This window comes from Salvia miltiorrhiza, chromosome 7 (assembly GCF_028751815.1).
Source record: "Salvia miltiorrhiza cultivar Shanhuang (shh) chromosome 7, IMPLAD_Smil_shh, whole genome shotgun sequence".
Taxonomy (NCBI): domain Eukaryota; kingdom Viridiplantae; phylum Streptophyta; class Magnoliopsida; order Lamiales; family Lamiaceae; genus Salvia; species Salvia miltiorrhiza.
Window position 1 is genome coordinate 6824307 of NC_080393.1, and position 17595 is coordinate 6841901.

At 40.8% G+C, this 17595-nt stretch overlaps 2 protein-coding genes across 4 annotated transcripts in view; both read left to right on the plus strand.

Annotated features, from left to right (window-relative positions):
• Nucleotides 1-17595, plus strand: part of LOC130992114 (nucleolar complex-associated protein 2) — an 884658-nt gene that overhangs the window by 215755 nt on the left and 651308 nt on the right. The gene's annotated exons all lie outside the window — the stretch shown is intronic.
• LOC130992117 (probable inactive receptor kinase At5g58300) lies at nt 366-4553 on the plus strand. Of its 3 annotated transcripts, XM_057916619.1 has the most exons (4): nt 366-640; nt 756-815; nt 2209-3528; nt 3634-4553. In XM_057916619.1, exons 1-4 carry the CDS (start codon nt 601-603, stop codon nt 4260-4262), a joined length of 2049 nt encoding a protein of 682 aa, XP_057772602.1. In that variant the 5' UTR covers nt 366-600; the 3' UTR covers nt 4263-4553. The 3 variants fall into 3 exon arrangements, with proteins under 3 accessions (XP_057772602.1, XP_057772601.1, XP_057772604.1); XM_057916618.1 differs by lacking the exon at nt 756-815 and having other exon boundaries at nt 366-703; XM_057916621.1 differs by lacking the exons at nt 366-640; nt 756-815 and adding an exon at nt 1899-2045.

Below are 17595 nucleotides of genomic sequence, written 5' to 3' on the forward strand. Positions count from 1 at the left end.
GTCTGACGTGACAAAATAAAGGTCCGAAAAAATTTAAAGATATCTACAAATAATAAAATAAAATTTAATTAAAATATTAAAAAATCCTTATCCAAATTATAAACCGCCTGAAACGTCATACAATATTTGATAATTATCTCGAAAAAAATGACACTAATACTAGAAGAAAGAGAAAATCGTAAACGAAGTCCGCCATTTCATTTTCATCTGAAATGTACATTATTTGATAATTAACTCGAAAAATATAGTGGAGTACTACTTTAGTCTCTTACTTCGTATACTAGAAAGAGAATGTTTTACGACGCTTTGTCATTTTCATCTCTCTCTCTCATACACACTAAAACCCCATCCTACCCTCCACCCACTCCCTAGTCCCTCCCTCAGTGGTTGAGTGAATCAACTTCACTCACTGACTCTTGCCCACCTCACACTCCCACACACCCACACCATTCCCTCTCTTCAATTTTTCATTTTCCATTTCCAGCTCACTTTCAAGAAAAAAAATAACCTGCTCAAAGTTCTGCCCAAAACCATTTCTTGGTACGTTTACACCCCCGGATCTTCGAATTCCCCAATTCATGGTGTGAATTCTTGAGTAAAATGCTGTTGCAAATGCTGGTGCTTCAGCCAGGCTTATTATGTAAGCTTCAATTCTCTCTCTCCGCAGCATTCATTAGCTTCAGTTTGGAGTTTGCAAGAAAAGGTTCGGATTTTGACTTCCAAGCTCATCATTCTTGATAAACTCCCCTCTTCAGCATTCTTGGAATTTTGTGCTGAAGATTCTGGATTTTCTGGGCTCCTCGGCATGCTTCGAGGTAGTCTTGCAAACCCCCTTCTCCCTAACTATGTATGTGTGTGTGTTTTGTTTCTTGCCAATTTGGTTAGTTCTAGGTAAGGGTGTTTAGTGGCAGATCTGAGTCAGAGAGATTTGTACTTGTTGCAGAGTTTGCAATGTTAGTCCTATTTTGCTTAAATAATTACTGAATCACTGCATGTTTTTGCTGCATTTGAAACTGCTTGTAAATTGCAATTGCTTGCCTGTTAAATTGAGTGATACAATCTTATAATTACTGTATTGTGAAGATAATATGGGACTGCATTGTTATACATCTAACCCAAAATAGCCCATATTTATACTCTGATTCTCTTCAACAATGTTCTTTAGGATTCTGTTTTCGTGCTTTCTTCTTTTTGTTATGCTTTGTGTGTGTGAGTGTGTTCCTTTTATCGGGGGGGGGGGGGGGTGATTTGAAGTTGCCATCTCTTACAGAAACCGTGCATATCTTTTCTATGTTATTGTGCTTCGATTAAGGATATTATGGATTTGTGTGGAATGTGGAAGTTGAATTTTGTTGGCTGTTTGTTCTTTTAGATTGTGGATACTTACTCTTCATGTAAAATTTGGTTAATGATTAAGTCTGCTTTTTTCCTTTTGTTCTTCCTTTTTTGGCCACTACCAGCAGTTACTAATCCACTTTCTTACAGAATAAGCTTGTTAGATTACTCTGAGTCAGCTAGAAGATTGTTGTTAAAAGACCACATGACTTTGCCTTTTCGTTGCCACGCCCTTTTCTTTTGGTGTTTGTTTCCTTTTCAGCTATTCAACAACTTCTTCTTTTGTAGACATTTGTCAACAACATGCTTTGCTTTTGATGTGTGGAGCGTGGTGGATACCTCAAATTTTAGCACCAAATGCTTTTTTATTGGTGATTATTCGGTAGCTAAAAAAGAAAATGTCTCTTAAACCATCTTGACCACAATGAGAAATTCAAAATTTTCTACTTTGTTAACAATTATGCATGCTTGTGAGTTTTGCCTCTCAAAGGCAACGTCTTCTTTTTGCCAGCTGTAATAAAGTAATCATGTCTTGAGTTGAAAGTGCTGCATCATATGAGATGCTGCCTTTGTGAAAAAGACATGAGTATCATTGTGCTGGTGGTGAAGTAATGTATTAGATTTCCTTTAAGCTTCATGTTTATAACTGATAACCACATAATGCTCTTCGATACTAGCTCGCGAGTGCACTGTCTTTCGTGCAGAAAAAGGTTTTTCTCGTTAGAACGTATTTGTCTTCTTTTATTTCTTGATTCCTCAACGAGCTGCTTTACATTTATAGCTTGGATTGAGTCATTGACTGCTAATTATGTTAATTTCGTCTTCACTTACCTTAACATGGATACTCATAAACTAAATTTGCTTTTCTTTCAGGAAAACTTCATTGCTCGAAGTGTTTGAATGCTTGGGTGAGTTTTCTAATGAAACGCTGCTCTTCCCATGTAATGCTATGTCCTCTCTTGATCATTATCGCACTTTTGCCTCTGGCCTGCGGTGACTTGAGCTCAGACAGTCAAGCCCTTCTGGCATTTTCGTCAACCATACCTCATGGCCGGAAACTCAACTGGAATGCTGGTTCCCCTATCTGCACAACGTGGACAGGAGTCAATTGCAGTACAGATGGCAATAGTGTGGTTGGTCTACGGCTTCCAGGTATCGGACTTACTGGTCCGATTCCCTCAAACACTATCGGGAAGTTGGATGGCTTGAGGGTTCTAAGCTTTAGATCTAATCGTCTTAGTGGTAACCTTCCTTCTGATATTCTTTCGCTCCCTTCCCTCCGCTATGTCTTCCTCCAAAACAACAACTTCACTGGCGAAATTCCATCTTCGCTTCCTCCTCTACTTGCGGTTTTGGATCTCTCGTTTAATTCATTGACCGGAAGCATTCCACTAACGTTTCAGAATCTGACACATCTTACAGCCTTGAGCCTCCAAAACAATTCTCTCTCCGGTCCTATTCCTGATCTAGACCTACCACATCTCAAACGTTTAAACGTAAGCTACAACCGGTTCAATGGCAGCATTCCATCTTCTTTGAATAAGTTCCCGAATTCTTCATTCATTGGAAACTCTCTATGTGGACCGCCTCTCAGTCCTTGCTTCCCTATTTCACCACCTTCTTCCGCCCCCACTGCTCCATTTCCGCCAACAGGGAGACAAACGTCTACGAAGAAACTATCGTTGGGAGCTATAATTGCTATTGCAGTGGGAGGTGCAGTACTGCTATTTCTTGTGGCTCTAATTTTATTCCTGTGCTGCTGTAAGAGGAAACAGAACGAAGAGGGCGTTGCCCCCAAAATCAAGTCTTCTGGTGTCGGGAGAACTGAGAAACCAAATGAAGAGTTTGGTAGCGGGGTGCAAGAACCCGAGAAAAACAAGCTAGTTTTCTTTGAAGGGTGTTCGTATAACTTTGATCTTGAAGATTTGTTGAGGGCCTCAGCCGAAGTGCTGGGAAAGGGTAGTTTTGGGACTGCATACAAGGCAGTGCTGGAGGAGTCGACTACGGTTGTTGTGAAAAGACTCAAAGAGGTCATCGTGGGGAAGAAAGACTTCGAACAGCAAATGGAAGTAGTCGGGAGAGTAGGACAGCACCCGAATATTGTCCCTTTACGCGCTTACTATTACTCCAAGGATGAAAAGCTCTTGGTCTATGATTACTATCCTAATAGTAGCTTGGCAAGTCTTTTGCATGGTACTCTCTCTCTCTCTCTCTCTCTCATATAGTGTATATTTAGTAAACTTCGTAACACCCTTTTTATCTATGACTTAATCTGCTATTCCTATCTATATCAAACAGGAAACAAGGCTTCTGGCAGAGCTCCACTTGATTGGGATTCAAGAGTGAAGATAACCCTCGGAGCTGCAAGAGGGATTGCTCATGCGCATGCCGTTGGTGGCGCAAAATTCACTCATGGAAACATCAAGTCCTCAAATGTCCTCCTCAACCAAGATCTTGATGGTTGTGTATCTGATTTTGGCCTTGCTCCTCTCATGAACTACCCTGCTACCGCATCACGGCAGGCGGGGTACCGCGCTCCGGAGATCATTGAAACACGAAAACACACTCATAAATCAGATGTGTACAGCTTCGGAGTGATCCTGCTTGAGATGCTGACGGGCAAGCAGCCGATCCAGTCTCCCACACGGGACGACATTGTTGATCTCCCCCGGTGGGTTCAGTCAGTCGTCCGGGAGGAGTGGACGGCCGAGGTCTTTGATGTCGAGCTCATGAGGTTTCAAAACATCGAAGAAGAGATGGTGCAAATGCTGCAGATCGCCATGGCTTGTGTTGCCAAGGTGCCGGACATGCGCCCCACCATGCACGACGTCGTTAGAATGATCGAAGAGGTACGACAGTCCGACTCTGAGAACAGACCATCTTCTGATGAGAATAAGTCCAAGGATTCAAATGTGCAGACCCCTTGATTCTTCCCATTCTTCTTGTTCAACTTCAAGAATGCCATTCGATTTTTATGCTCCCCGTGCCACCCTCGGCTCCGACTCGGAGCCGGTGGCCGGAGGTGCACGTGTTTAGTGAGAGTGTGAATGTGACTCAGGTCATTGAACTTCATAGCCATGTAGTTTTGTAGATTTATTTATGTTTCCTTAACAACTCTTGAGATTGTCTTGTTTCTTTCTTGTACACCATTCAACTTCAACAGCTATTACATTACAAATTGTTTTGTACTAATTTGAATCAAAGATTTGTTCGCTTCATCTCCAGATTTTGCTGTGGGTTACTGAATTACTAGTTTCATCACTGATACTTTTATAGGGCATATTTTAAAATACATAAAAATTCATGTGAGATCAACATGACTGTAAGATTGATTAAATAATTTACTAATTGTAATTGGAGCTTTTTTTTTTTTTTTTTTTAAATTGAAGGACTCGTGTCTTCTCTCTGTAAAAGTGAATGATTTAAATGTTGGACAAATGATTTTTTTTTAAAAAAGAGAAATAGAAAACACGAGGGAACGCTGTTTAGAAGAGTGGATTCAAAGCTTAAAAAAACGCATTTGGCCTTTCACCCGAAACAACAAGAAACCCCCAAACATAAAGAGATCCACTCGAGAATAGTCGAATCTCAAAGAATTATGTTCAATTCTTCATTCAAATCTTCCAGTTTTGACATTGCTTCTCTACCTTTTCACTCATTTCCTCTACCCACATCCAATTTTCGTAATGTCAGCCACCAAATCCAAATGAGGCACTTTTCACGCAAACCCAGATCCAATTTTGATAATGTCAGCCACCGAGATGATGCTATAGCTCTATTTGAGGAAATGGTGAGAATGCATCCCCGCCCTTCTGTTATTGATTTCACGAAATTATTGAGTGCTGTAGTGAAGATGAAACAACACTCTGTCGCCCTTCATCTGTTGGTCAAAATGGGCATCGGAGTCAATATCTCTAAGGATAGATTCCGCAATATCTGCACAACTAGCTACTCGTACAGTTGGAAAAGGTTAGTAGCATGCTCAATGGCAACAAGCAGAATGAAGATATCACAAAAAAGGAAAAGGTCTTATTTTCTCATCTGTGCTTACAGCTTCAGGAAGATGTTGGCAGCAAGAGGTTCATCATTAGAATCATCTTCTTCATCCCCACTTAAACAATCACTATCATCAGAATCAATGAGTTCATCGGGGTCAGTTGTCAAGGTATCTTGATCATCTTCAGAAGCTAAAAGCCTAAAACCTAACATGAAAGCCACCAACTTAACATAGCAACAGATACCAAATACACGTGATGTTAAAAGGTGTAATGTTAATGGATCATAGTTGAGTTTGATTTTTCTAATCTCGTAGGCATGTTTGGTAACTGATTATAACCATTGCTCATGAGAAAAGATGAATCGCCACAAACAAGCAAATTGGCCAAAAATCAAGCCTTTTATTCCAAATAAACAAATATGTTGAATGACCAGGTCCAGATGGGTTCTTCGACGTGCAGAATTGTTAGACCTTCTAGGGCAGAGAATATATTTTTGTGATTAGCGGCTTTAACCTCTCGTTCTGGGGACTTCATTAAGAAGTATTCGTCTTTCAATTAACTTCCTGTTGATTCGCTTTCTTTACTCTACCAATTTTGGTCCGACCTGCCGGATTCCACCATGTCCACACAGAAGGAACGTCTCGAAGAGGTAGAGAAGACAGCGAAAGATTTGCAGTCCGCTGTTGGCTTGCTTGCGGGCAAAGTCGATGGATTGGAGAGTTCTCTGGGGACTGTTGAGACTACTCTCGCTACTCACTCCAAACAGTTTGCGGCAATCCTTGCTAAACTCGACGCCATGGGAGGCCGTAGTGAAGGCTTTCTCGAGGGAAAGAAAGGTTCGACCGATTCGACGGGGGAAACGTCAGATGTGCAGACAGGGATTTTACCCCATCGCATGGCTTGCACAGGCTGAGCAGTACTTCTTGGTTCACCGCACTGCTATGGCAAATCGCGTGCAGCTGGCACTTATCGCCATGTCCGGCAAGGCGATGTTCTGGGCACAGTGGGTTCTTCGACGTGCCGCCTCCATTCCTTGGAATCAATTCATAAAGGAACTCGTAGAACGTCTATCAATGCCTACAAAGCCATGCATCTAACTCGACAAACAGGATCCCTGGAGGACTACTTATCATTGTTTGAGGAACGAGTGTCGTTTCTGCCCCCAGAGCAATATTTGGGGATGTTCCTAGGAGGGTTACAAACTTCCATCCGAGATCGGAGATGACAGATGTCTTTGCTACCAGCGCGTTCTAGCAAATCGCCTGCTGCTCCCCCGCCACGATCAAATTTTCCACTGGGAAATTCTTCCAGACCTACTTCGACCTTTCAGAGGTCGTTCGCAAATAGCGGGCAGGCTGCGGTTTCATCTCCAGCCCGACTTCCACACTCGACAACGGGACCCACTAACTCACCCATATTTCAGAATTCTCGGCGTCTATCCCCAGCGCAACAGGAGGAATACCGTGCTAAAGGCAAGTGTTATCGTTGTGCTCTTCCGTACAGCCCGCTTCATAAGTGTCCTGCCAAATCCTTAGCGGTCCTTCTGGAGGCCGAAGAGGATGAACCGGTGGCCGACGGGGATGATAGGGAACAAGAACTAAAAGAGGAAACTGACGGGGCGGAGACTATCATGGAGTTGCAACACTTACAACTCTCCAAAATGTCTTCCAGTGGGTTTGATGGTGCACAGACTCTTAAGTTGTTTAGCCAAATCGAAGGACGTCGCCTCCTAACGATGGTCGACAGTGGGGCGAGCCACTGCTTTATCTCCGATCAGTCATCAGGCTACTCGTGCCTTGCAACTTCCTGTTGACTCGGCAGCCGAGTTTGCAGTCGTATTGGGAGATGGTACCAGGGTGACCTCCCAAGGAGTATGTAAGGCAATACCCTTCACCATCGCGGATCAATTGTTTCATATCACTTACTATGTTTTTTCATTGCGCAGTGTCGACGTTATTTTGGGTGTATCTTGGCTAGCTCAACTAGGTGATGTGACTGCCAACTGGGCAAAGCTGTCGATGGAGTTTGTGGTAAACGGGCAACAAATTTGTGTGCGTGGGGATCCCTCACTAACGAGGCGGGCGTGTGAGCGGTCAGAATTGTGCTCCCTCGAGCTTGGCGACGATGCATGGCTACTCTGGGCCATGGAGGGTGAAGGTGCTATGTCATTTCTGACTTCACCATCCCTAACCGCAGCCCAACAAGATGACTTGGGAAAATTGATTTTAGAATTTTCAACTGTGACGCAGACTCCGACGGGTTTACCACCATCACGACAGAGTGACCATCGAATTGTGCTGCAGGAGGGTGTTTCTCCCGTTTCTGTTCGTCCTTACCGTTACAATCACTCTTAAAAGGACGTCATGGAAAAGCTAGTAGCCGAGATGTTAGCAGCCGACATTATTCAGCCAAGTTGCAGCCCCTACTCAAGCCCGATTTTGCTTGTACGTAAGAAGGACGGGTCTTGGCATTTTTTTGTAGACTATCGCGCTTTGAATAAGGTCACAGTGCCTGACAAATACCCTATCCCAGTCATTCAGGAACTGCTTGATGAGCTTCACGACGCCAGATGGTTCAGTAAGCTTGACCTACGCGCCGGCTACCACCAGATCATAATTGCACCAGAAGACGTTTCTAAAACTGCATTTCGGACTCATTCAGGCCACTATGAATTCCTTGTCATGCCATTTAGACTTACTAATGCCCCGGCTACATTTCAGTGCCTCATGAATGACATATTCCAGCCTTTTCTCCGGAAGTTCGTGCTCGTATTTTTTGATGACATCCTTATCTATAGCACCTCATGGTCGGACCATCTGCGACATTTGCAACTAGTACTCACTATTCTTAGTAATCACTCCTTAGTAATTAACCCGCAGAAGTGTGTGATTGGGCATTCACAAGTCGAGTATTTGGGTCATATTGTGTCCAGCAAGGGCGTGCAAATGGATCCTTCTAAAGTTGGAGCGGTTTTGAAGTGGCCAACACCCACATCCCTCCGAGGGTTACGTGGTTTTCTCGGTCTCACGAGTTACTATCATCGCTTTATTTGCGATTATGGCAAACTTGCGGCCCCATTGACAGCATTGTTAAAAAATGATGGTCAGAAATCGTGGCACTGGCTTTCTGAGGCCGAGGCTGCCTTTCAAACCCTCAAACAAGCATTGACTACCGCTCATGTTCTGCACATGTCAGATTTTTCTCGACCCTTTGAGTTTGAATGTGATGCATCAGGGCGAGGGATCAGAGCCGTATTGATGCAAGAGCGACAACCCATTGCATATTTTAGCAAGAGTTTATCTGGAAGATTACTATCCAAGTCAGCATATGAAAAGGAACTCATGGCGCTAGTCCTCGCAGTCCAACACTGGCGGTCTTATTTATTGGGGCGGAGATTTGTGGTCCGTACAGATCAAAGGAGCCTTAGATAATTGTTATCGCAAACTTCCACAACCCCAGCTCAGCAGAACTGGGCAGCCAAACTGTTGGGATTCGATTTTGAAATAACCTATAAGGAAGGGCGACTGAATAAAGCAGTAGATGCCCTTTCTCGTCGAGATGAGGAAGTGGAGCTAGCGGCGGTCACAGCACCACATTGGCTAGATTGGAGCTCACTTCAAGACGCCGTGAAGGCAGATCCGCGGCTGTCTCGGATCATCGAGGCACTTGAAGCAGGCCAGGAGGCGCCAAAACATTACAGTTACTCGCAGGGTACGTTGTTTTATAAAGGCCGAGTTGTGCTGCCCGCTGACTCGCCTTGGATTTCAAAACTCTTTACTGAATTCCACGCAACCCCTTCGGGTGGTCATTCGGGAGCTTTCAGGACTTATCGTCGGTTGGCTGCAAATCTTTATTGGACTGGAATGATGAAGTCGATCACTTCATTGGTGGCAGCTTGTGATGTTTGCCAGCGGAATAAGTATGAGACGAAGAGCCCCGCGAGTCTGCTAAATCCACTTCCTATTCCAGATCGAGTGTGGGAGGATATTAGCATGGATTTCATTACAGGACTCCCTCGTTCTGGTGGATTTGACTGCATTCTTGTCGTAGTGGATCGTCTTTCCAAATATTGCCATTTTATGGGGCTGCGTCACCCATTTACAGCAAGGACTGCGGCAGAACTCTTCGCTCGAGAGGTGGTGCGATTACATGGAATGCCGGGATCTATCGTGTCTGACCGTGATCCTATATTTTTAAGTTCATTTTGGAGAGAGTTGTTTAAGAGAACGGGTACTACCTTGCGCATAAGCTCGGCCTACCATCCAGAGACAGATGGGCAGACGAAGGTTATGAATCGTTGTTTGGAAACTTATTTGCGTTGTTTTGCGTCGGAGAGACCAAAAAGCTGGGGAAAATGGTTGGCTTGGGCAGAGTTTTGTTTTAATACTGGATTTCAGTCAAGTGCCGGAATGACTCCATTTGAAGCTGTCTACGGCAGACCACCACCAGCCCTCATTCCGTTTTTACCTGGGAAGTTCGTGTGCAGGCCTTAGTAGATTCTCTTCGAGAGAGGGATGACATATTGGCTTAATTGCGGGTACATTTAGAGCGAGCACAACAACGCATGCTTCGCGAGGCTAACAAGCATCGCCGTCCTTTAGAGTTTCTAGTGGAGGACAAGGTCTACCTCAAATTCCGTCCTTATAGGCAGCAGAGTTTATTTTCACCCGCGCATGCTAAGTTGGCGCCGCGTTTCTTTGGGCCATTTGAAGTGGATGCACGGATTGGGGCAGTGGCGTACCGATTGAAACTTCCTGTGGGGTCCAAGGTGCACCCGGTCTTCCATGTTTCCTTGCTAAAACCTGTTGTCGGTCAGGTGACTGCCTCCCCGACCCTACCAGAAGAGCTGCTGGCAGTGGATCCTCCATATCTTTCGGATGCTGTAACACAGCGCCGTTTCTTACAACGTAACGGGGCTGAGGTGGAGCAGGTCTTGGTTCAGTGGCAAGGGTTAGGTCCAGAAGAGAGTTCGTGGGTGGATGTTGCAGAGATGAAAGGGCAGTTTCCGAATTTCAGCCTTGAGGACAAGGCTGTTTCGCCGAAGAGTGCAATTGATAGTGGAGCACGGAGTGGCGGCATAAAATTTTATACTAGACGCAAGTCTGGGGCTCCTGCAGTCTAGCTGGAAGATTTGAACTATAATTATCTTTTTATTTATTGTTTATTATGTTTTCTTGTTGGTTAAGTTTTGCGGGCCTCTATCTTCTACATGGGCCTTAGTAGGAGTTAGTATTTATTAGGCCTTCCCTGCAGAATTAGGGTAGAGAATATATTTTTGTGATTAACGGCTTTACGTTGTGACAGTACCTCTCGTTCTGGGGACTTCATTAAGAAGTATTCGTCTTTCAATTAACTTCCTGTTGATTCGCTTTCTTTACTCTACCACTACTAACATCAGGAATGTTCAATGTGTTAGGGATGTCTAATTCAATTGTGGACACTTCCTATGTAATCTTGAAAACAGTTGCTGGTATGACAACACCAACCTTTCATATCAACGATCACTTTATTTGGCATATTCAGCTTGAAAACAAAGGAAATCAGCTTAAGAATGATAGTCCACTTAATATTTTTGAATTCACAACTAAAACTAAAATTCACAACCAGCTCGATGAATTCACAACTGAATCGTTAGTGATGGTTGTAAATTTGAGTTTTAAAGCTCAAATTCGCAACTAGTTGTTTTGGTTGTGAATTCCAGTTTGATGAATTCACGACTGAATTGCTAGTGCTACTTGTGAATTTGAGTTTTAAATCTCGAATTCACAACGAACTCTATTGGTTGTTGTGAATTCAAGTAGTCGTGAATTTGAGTTTTAAAACTTGAATTCACGACTAACAATATTCGTAGTTGTGAATTCAAGTTTTAAACTTGAATTCACGACTAACAATATTTCTAGTTGTGAATTCACAACTAATATTTTTAGTTGTAAATTCAAACTTTAAAACTCAAAGGACCCTTGCTCAGTTACGATCAACAATTACTCAGATGGTCACACTGATTCGGTGATTAACATTAATGATTCTCTCTTGAGATTTACAGGTTTCTACGGTAATCTTGACGTGCAAAAGCGGCATCATTCTTGGTCCCTTTTAAAAAGGCTCGCTTGTAGTGGTTCGATGGATATCCCTTGGCTCCTTGGTGGTGATTTCAACGAGATTACAACTCGGGCAGAAAGCTGTGAAAGAAGCAAGAGATCGTGGGCTTAGATGAGAGACTTTAACTCTGCTTTGCGATACTGTGGATTAAAAATTCTGCCATGTGACTCGGCTTTTACATGGAACAATCAAAGAAAAGGGAATGAAGCTCGGTTCTTAGTGTTGGAGAAGTTTCTATGCAACGGGATGGTGGATGGCGTCTTCGAGTTATCCACGGTCAAAGCTCTTGATCCGCATGGGTCTGATCATACACCACTCCTCTTATCCCTGAACACACGAGATGATAGGCTGGTACCAGGAAATGGGTCCAAGCGATTCTACTTTGAGTAGAAGTGGCTTCTTGATAAGACGTTCGCGGCGGATTTTCTGGTTAAATGGACGAACCATTGGCACCAATCCCTGCACGAAAAGCTAGAATCTTGTCAAAGCTTTTTGTAAGATTGGTCAGAGAAGAAAGATGATGCAGAGATAAGTGAAGATGAAGATGCAGAGAAGAGCAAAGATGTTGCAGAAGAGGGTGAATATGAAGATGTTGCAGCGGAGGGTGAAGATGAAGATGCAGCCGAGGGTAGAGCTGTCAAAATGGGCCTGTAGTTTTGGCTGGGCTGAGCTAGGATTTTTTAGGCCAAAAAAAAACTGGGTCTATCTGGCCCGACCAATGCAGCCCGTCGGACCACGCGGCCCGCGGGCCAAATTGGCCCAGTCGGTTAGTTTATAGAAAATAGGTGTTTTTTCCAATATAATAACTAAAATAAGTCTAATAAGTACTCCCTCCGTCCCAAGAATCTTGACACGTATTCCTTTTTGGGCGGCCACGAATCTTGACACATTTCCAAATAAGGTACTCCCTCCGTCCGCCAAAGTGGACCACTTTGGCTAGGCACGGGATTTAATAAAATTGATGATGATTTTGATGTAGTGGAGAAAGGGTCCCACCACTTTATGAGATGTGTGGTTGAAATTGAATTTGGGGTGGCTTTTTTGTAAATAAAGAGTGTTTGTAAGGATAAAAGATTAAAGTGGATGGTGGGACCATTTCTATAAAAGTAAAATGGTACACTCTTTGCGGACGCTCAATATAGTAAAAGTGGTCCACTTTTGACGAACGGAGGGAGTAATAATTACTACATTCTCTCTCATACTTTATCACTTTTATTACATTTTCTCTCCTACTTTATCACTTTTATACTTTATTAACTAAACACTTATAACAATAATCTACAACTTCTTAATTCCCGTGCCGAAACCAAACGTGTCAAGATTCGTGGGACGAAGGGAGTAATAATTAGCCAATTAGAATTTTTAAATCATCATTTAATTATATTTCTCTAATCTACTAGTCTTAGACTCTTAGTCTACTAATCATTATAAAAATATATTCTTTTCTAATTCAACATCTTACGAACATGATTAAGCTTTCAAACGTTTTGGTGGTCCTTTTACTTTATTTCGACTTGAAAGAGAGTAATATTTTTGTATTATTATTTTGGTGGTTTTTATTTGTTTCATCGATTTTTTCTTCAATTTTTTTCTTTAAATTTGATTTAATTTATTAATTTTTGGAAGTAAAAAAAATATATTTTTATTAATTTATCAATTTTTTGGCCCGTTTTGGCCAGACCAGCCCGACGGCCCGTATAGGGCTGGGCTGGACTTCATTTTTTGAGGCTCGCTGAAATTTTGGGCCGGCCTGACCCGGCCCAAAAAATTGCCTAGGCCCGCTGGGTTGGGCCAGGTTGGCCCAGCCCGCAACGTTTGACAACCCTAGCAGAGGGTGAAGATGAAGATGCTGCAGAGGAGGGTGAAGATGAAGATGTTGCAGAGGAGGGTGAAGATGAAGCTCCAGCAGAGGGTGAAGATGAAGATGCTGCAGAGGAGGGTGAAGATGAAGCTCCAGCAGAGATGAATGCGTACGAGATAGCTCATTCAGTACTAAAGAGACTGTACACCGACACTCATATTAGAATGGAAAGGCTTTGGGCTTATATTGATGTGAATTCGCTGGAGGTCTTGGAAAGAGATTTCCCAATGGATCATTTCCTTTCAGATATTCTAGATATCAAACGCTCTATTCGAGACGGCAAAGGTGCCCTCCTCTATATGATCGAGGCATTGACAGACAATGAAACAGTAACCAATGTAGTCACAGACTCGCTTCAATGCATTTATCTGGTGGAAAAAATCCGTTTGAGCTTCACTCTTACACCGTGTTCGATAAATTAATCCGGAAGGTGAGTCCTCGTGTTATATCTAAAGATAGGGTGATTCTATTCACAGCCCCCATTTTACTCCTTACAGCCCATTTTTAAAATACTGATAATAATTAATTAAAAATTTACTATATTACCCTATATTTTATAGCCCCCAAATTAAATGTAAATAAATCTGAAAGAATAAACACATATAGCCTCTATCGTAACCTGAAAATATTTATAGCCCCACTATATATAAACCCTAGAAAGAACTGTATAGCTCCGAATTCAAAATTCTGAGAACCACATGAAATAATCAAATACAAATATCAAGGTCGATTAATTTTCCTGATTTTTTCTTATAATCTCAAACTTCTTTATAGTTCTATGATGGAAATATTATATGAAAAATCTAAAATCAAAGATACTATACTACAGGTATGTCTACAGAACATATTTCGAACAGACGTCTGTTATTCTAATTCTTTATAAGTACAGTTTGATTTTTAATATTACGCCTTGTATTGCTAATTAAATTAATTGTTCTTGAGCGGCGCCTTTAATGCGATAAGGTAGTGATGAGCGCCTATGAATGAAAAGGTGCATCAAAGTTTTGTTGCCTTATTAAGGTTTGAAACCAGAAATTAATTGTTCATAAGCCGCAATTTTGAGCGCTTATGAATAGGGATGTCAAAAAAACCCGAAACCGACGGGTCGACCCGAATAGACCGATAAAAAAATAGGGTTAGGGCTGAAAAATTTTAGCCCGAAAAAAAATTAGCCCGAATGACCCGAACCGAAAATAGCCCGAGCCCGAGTGGGTTGGCCCGATTAACCGAACACTTTCTTAATAATTGATTTTTAAACTTTGATACTTTACTTTTTAATTTGATAATAACATTTTGATGCTTGTAGAATATGTTTTGATTTTTTCCAGCGGTTAATAACAAACATCTATGATATAAAAGTCAAAGAAAGATAGTCATTTATGTTAAATCTATATACAATTTTATCGGAAACGAAGTTAAAAGTTAGATATTATGTAAACTTATATTAAACTAACACTAATTTTTGTATCTAAACTAAGGTGAAATGTCTTGATTTAAAAAATATGACATATTTTTATTATAAAAATATGATTCTCTATAAGAAAAGTTAAACATATAAAAAAAATCGCAAATTTGTGGGCCCGAACGGGCTAGCCCGAAATCGAGTGGGTTAGGGTTAGGGTCGAAAATTTTTAGCCCGAAAAATAAAAAAACCGACTAGCCCGAACCAAAAATAACCCGAAACCGAATGGGCTGACCCGAAACCGAGTGGGCTGGCCCGATTGACATCCCTACTTATGAATGAAATGAAAAGGTGCATCCAATTTATTCTCATGAATCTTCCAAAAAAAAGTTTATTCTCATGAAGATTTGAAACCAACAATCAATTGTTCAAAGACGCAACAGTTGACTACAATCTAAAGTTTTACTTTTTTTTCCTTTGTTTTTATAAAAGTTTAGCAATAATTACCAGTAATCAACTTTTTTTTTTAAGTCGATCAATAATCAATTTGGTGTTTTTGTAAGATGTATTGTATAAGAAATTGGGGCTACGAACTACTAATACACAATATTAGTAAAAAGAAATTGAAAAGAAATTGGAGTGATAAATTAATTTAAAATTTAATATAATTTGGGGCTATACAACATAGGGTAAAATAGTAAATTTTTAATTAATTTATTATTAATATTTTAAAAAGGGGCTGAAATAAAATGGGGCCTATGAAAGAATCACCCCTAAAGATATGGTAAAAAAGCAGGATTTAGTTTCATTACTTAGGTATGTGGAGGGATTGGGCCAGCCCGCTGCGTTTTTGGACATGCAAGCAAGAAAGAAAAAAAATATCGAGAACGCATGGAAGCAGCAGTGGTTGATGAAGATTAATGTTTTTTTTTTCTTTTTGTTTTTACTTTTTAGAGAGAGTTGGCGGCAATTGTTTTTTATTTTTACTCTCTCTCTGTTGAATCTCTTTTTTGAAGATGTTTTAATCTCATTGGAAGGTTTAGCGGTTATAATTACCAATTTTAATTTGTGCATTTGACATTTACGATCAATATATATATAGAGAATGGATCAGTCGCGAGTATTTTAAGAATAGAGAATCAATCTTAGCCTTTGGATTTGGCATATCTAATGGTTTATATTGTTTTATTTTATTTGATTTTTAAATATATGGAAGGTAACTCTAGTAAAAAAACTGCTTCAGAAGATAACTCTTGTAATTTTTTGCGGAAACTTCACCAAAACCTCCAGCAGATCAACTTTCTCTCTCATAGGCAGCCGTAATTTTGAGGGTATGGTTCTTCTTAGCAATTGAAGCGTCAAGTTTTTGTTTCAAAGCAATACGTTGAGGGCAAGCTGATCGCCGTCGATCGATGATAGTCTTGTTTAGATCTGTGATCTCCAAATGGAAGGAGGCAAATGCCAAGCATAAGAGTCTGCGCTCTCTTCATACCTCTGAGCTCGAAGGAGAAGTCCGACCATGGCGATTCCATCAGCATTTGCGGCATTGATTCTGAATCTTTTGTATTTAAGGTAGATCGGTTGTTAACTTTCCTATGATTCCCAACATAGTAACACACAATGTTCTAATTGAGGAATTGTGCAATGTGAATAAAGTTGACAGGGCAAAAGATCTTTTTGACGAGCTTCCATCCAAAGGTTTGCAGGCTACTGTCGTAACATATACAATCCTTATTGGTGCACTTTGCAGGAAAAAGGCGGATAGAGGAGGCACTGGACTTACTGATTCAAATGGTAGACAAAGGTTTCTTGCCTGATAGAGTGGCGTACAATACTTTTGTTCAAGGTCTACTCAAAACAAACAAGATGGATGATGCAAAACCACTCTTGGAAGAGATGAACTCTAGGGGCTTTATACATTGCCAATCATGGAAGAGAATAATTCAAGACTTTCTCGATGCTGCTTCAAGAGTTTGGCAACGGAAGGACGCGATAGTGTTCTCTTTGATAAGGTCAAGAAACTCGTACCAAATTACATCTATCTGTTTTTGATTGAAATGGGAAACCATCTATGATATCCAATTTATCATCAGTAATTATAATCCCCAATGTCCCCATTTTAGATTTTATACTTCATTTGTAATTGATATGATTGGAGTCTGACTACAAAATTTATTTGAAAGAATGAAAATAGATACGAGTATGATGAACTTAGGAAATGAACGATCAAGGAGCCATGTTTAGTGAGAGTGTGAATGTGTCTCAGGTGAAGCCATGTCGTTTTATGTTTCTTTGTACACCATTCAACTTCAACACTTATTACATTACAAATTGTTTTGTAATGATTTGAATGAAATATTTGTTCGCTTTTATCGCGCAGTGCATTGAATTTGTAGAGCTGTCAAAATTGTTTTGGCTCGACTCGATGTTGAGCTCAAAAATTAGAGGTCGGTCGGCCCGCTCAGCTATTGGAGAGTTTGTTGTATTATGTATTGTTGGTATAGTTTTTTAGTTTCTAATTTAGATGCAACTGTTTCTATATATTACGATCAATCCATGAAAAATACACAATAATTAACTTATTAAAACATAGCTCAACACTCTCTTTTTATATTTCAACTTTGCATTTAATCCTAATAAGAGGGTGTTTGGCTCAGCTTATAAGCTCTTTAAAATTACTTATAAGTTGTTTAGAAGGTTGTAACTCCTTTAAAATAATTGGTAAAATAAGTTTTTAAAGAGGTTATAAGTTATAAAAATAAGTTATAAAATTTTATAAATTCCGCAAAAAATAAGTTGTTCTACCCAACTTATTTTCTCATTATCTTATAAGAAAAATTCATTTTACAAAATAACTTATCTATGATTTTTTTATTTTCATCATAAAATAAAAGATTTAT

Bases quoted from the DNA above. Each gene is read 5' to 3' on its own strand.
- LOC130992117 (XM_057916618.1), top strand. From the start codon at position 601: ATGCTGTTGCAAATGCTGGTGCTTCAGCCAGGCTTATTATGTAAGCTT. The intron at 704-2,208 runs GTTCGGATTTTG...CTTTTCTTTCAG, and splicing joins TTTGGAGTTTGCAAGAAAAG to GAAAACTTCATTGCTCGAAG. The intron at 3,529-3,633 runs GTACTCTCTCTC...TATATCAAACAG, and splicing joins CTTGGCAAGTCTTTTGCATG to GAAACAAGGCTTCTGGCAGA.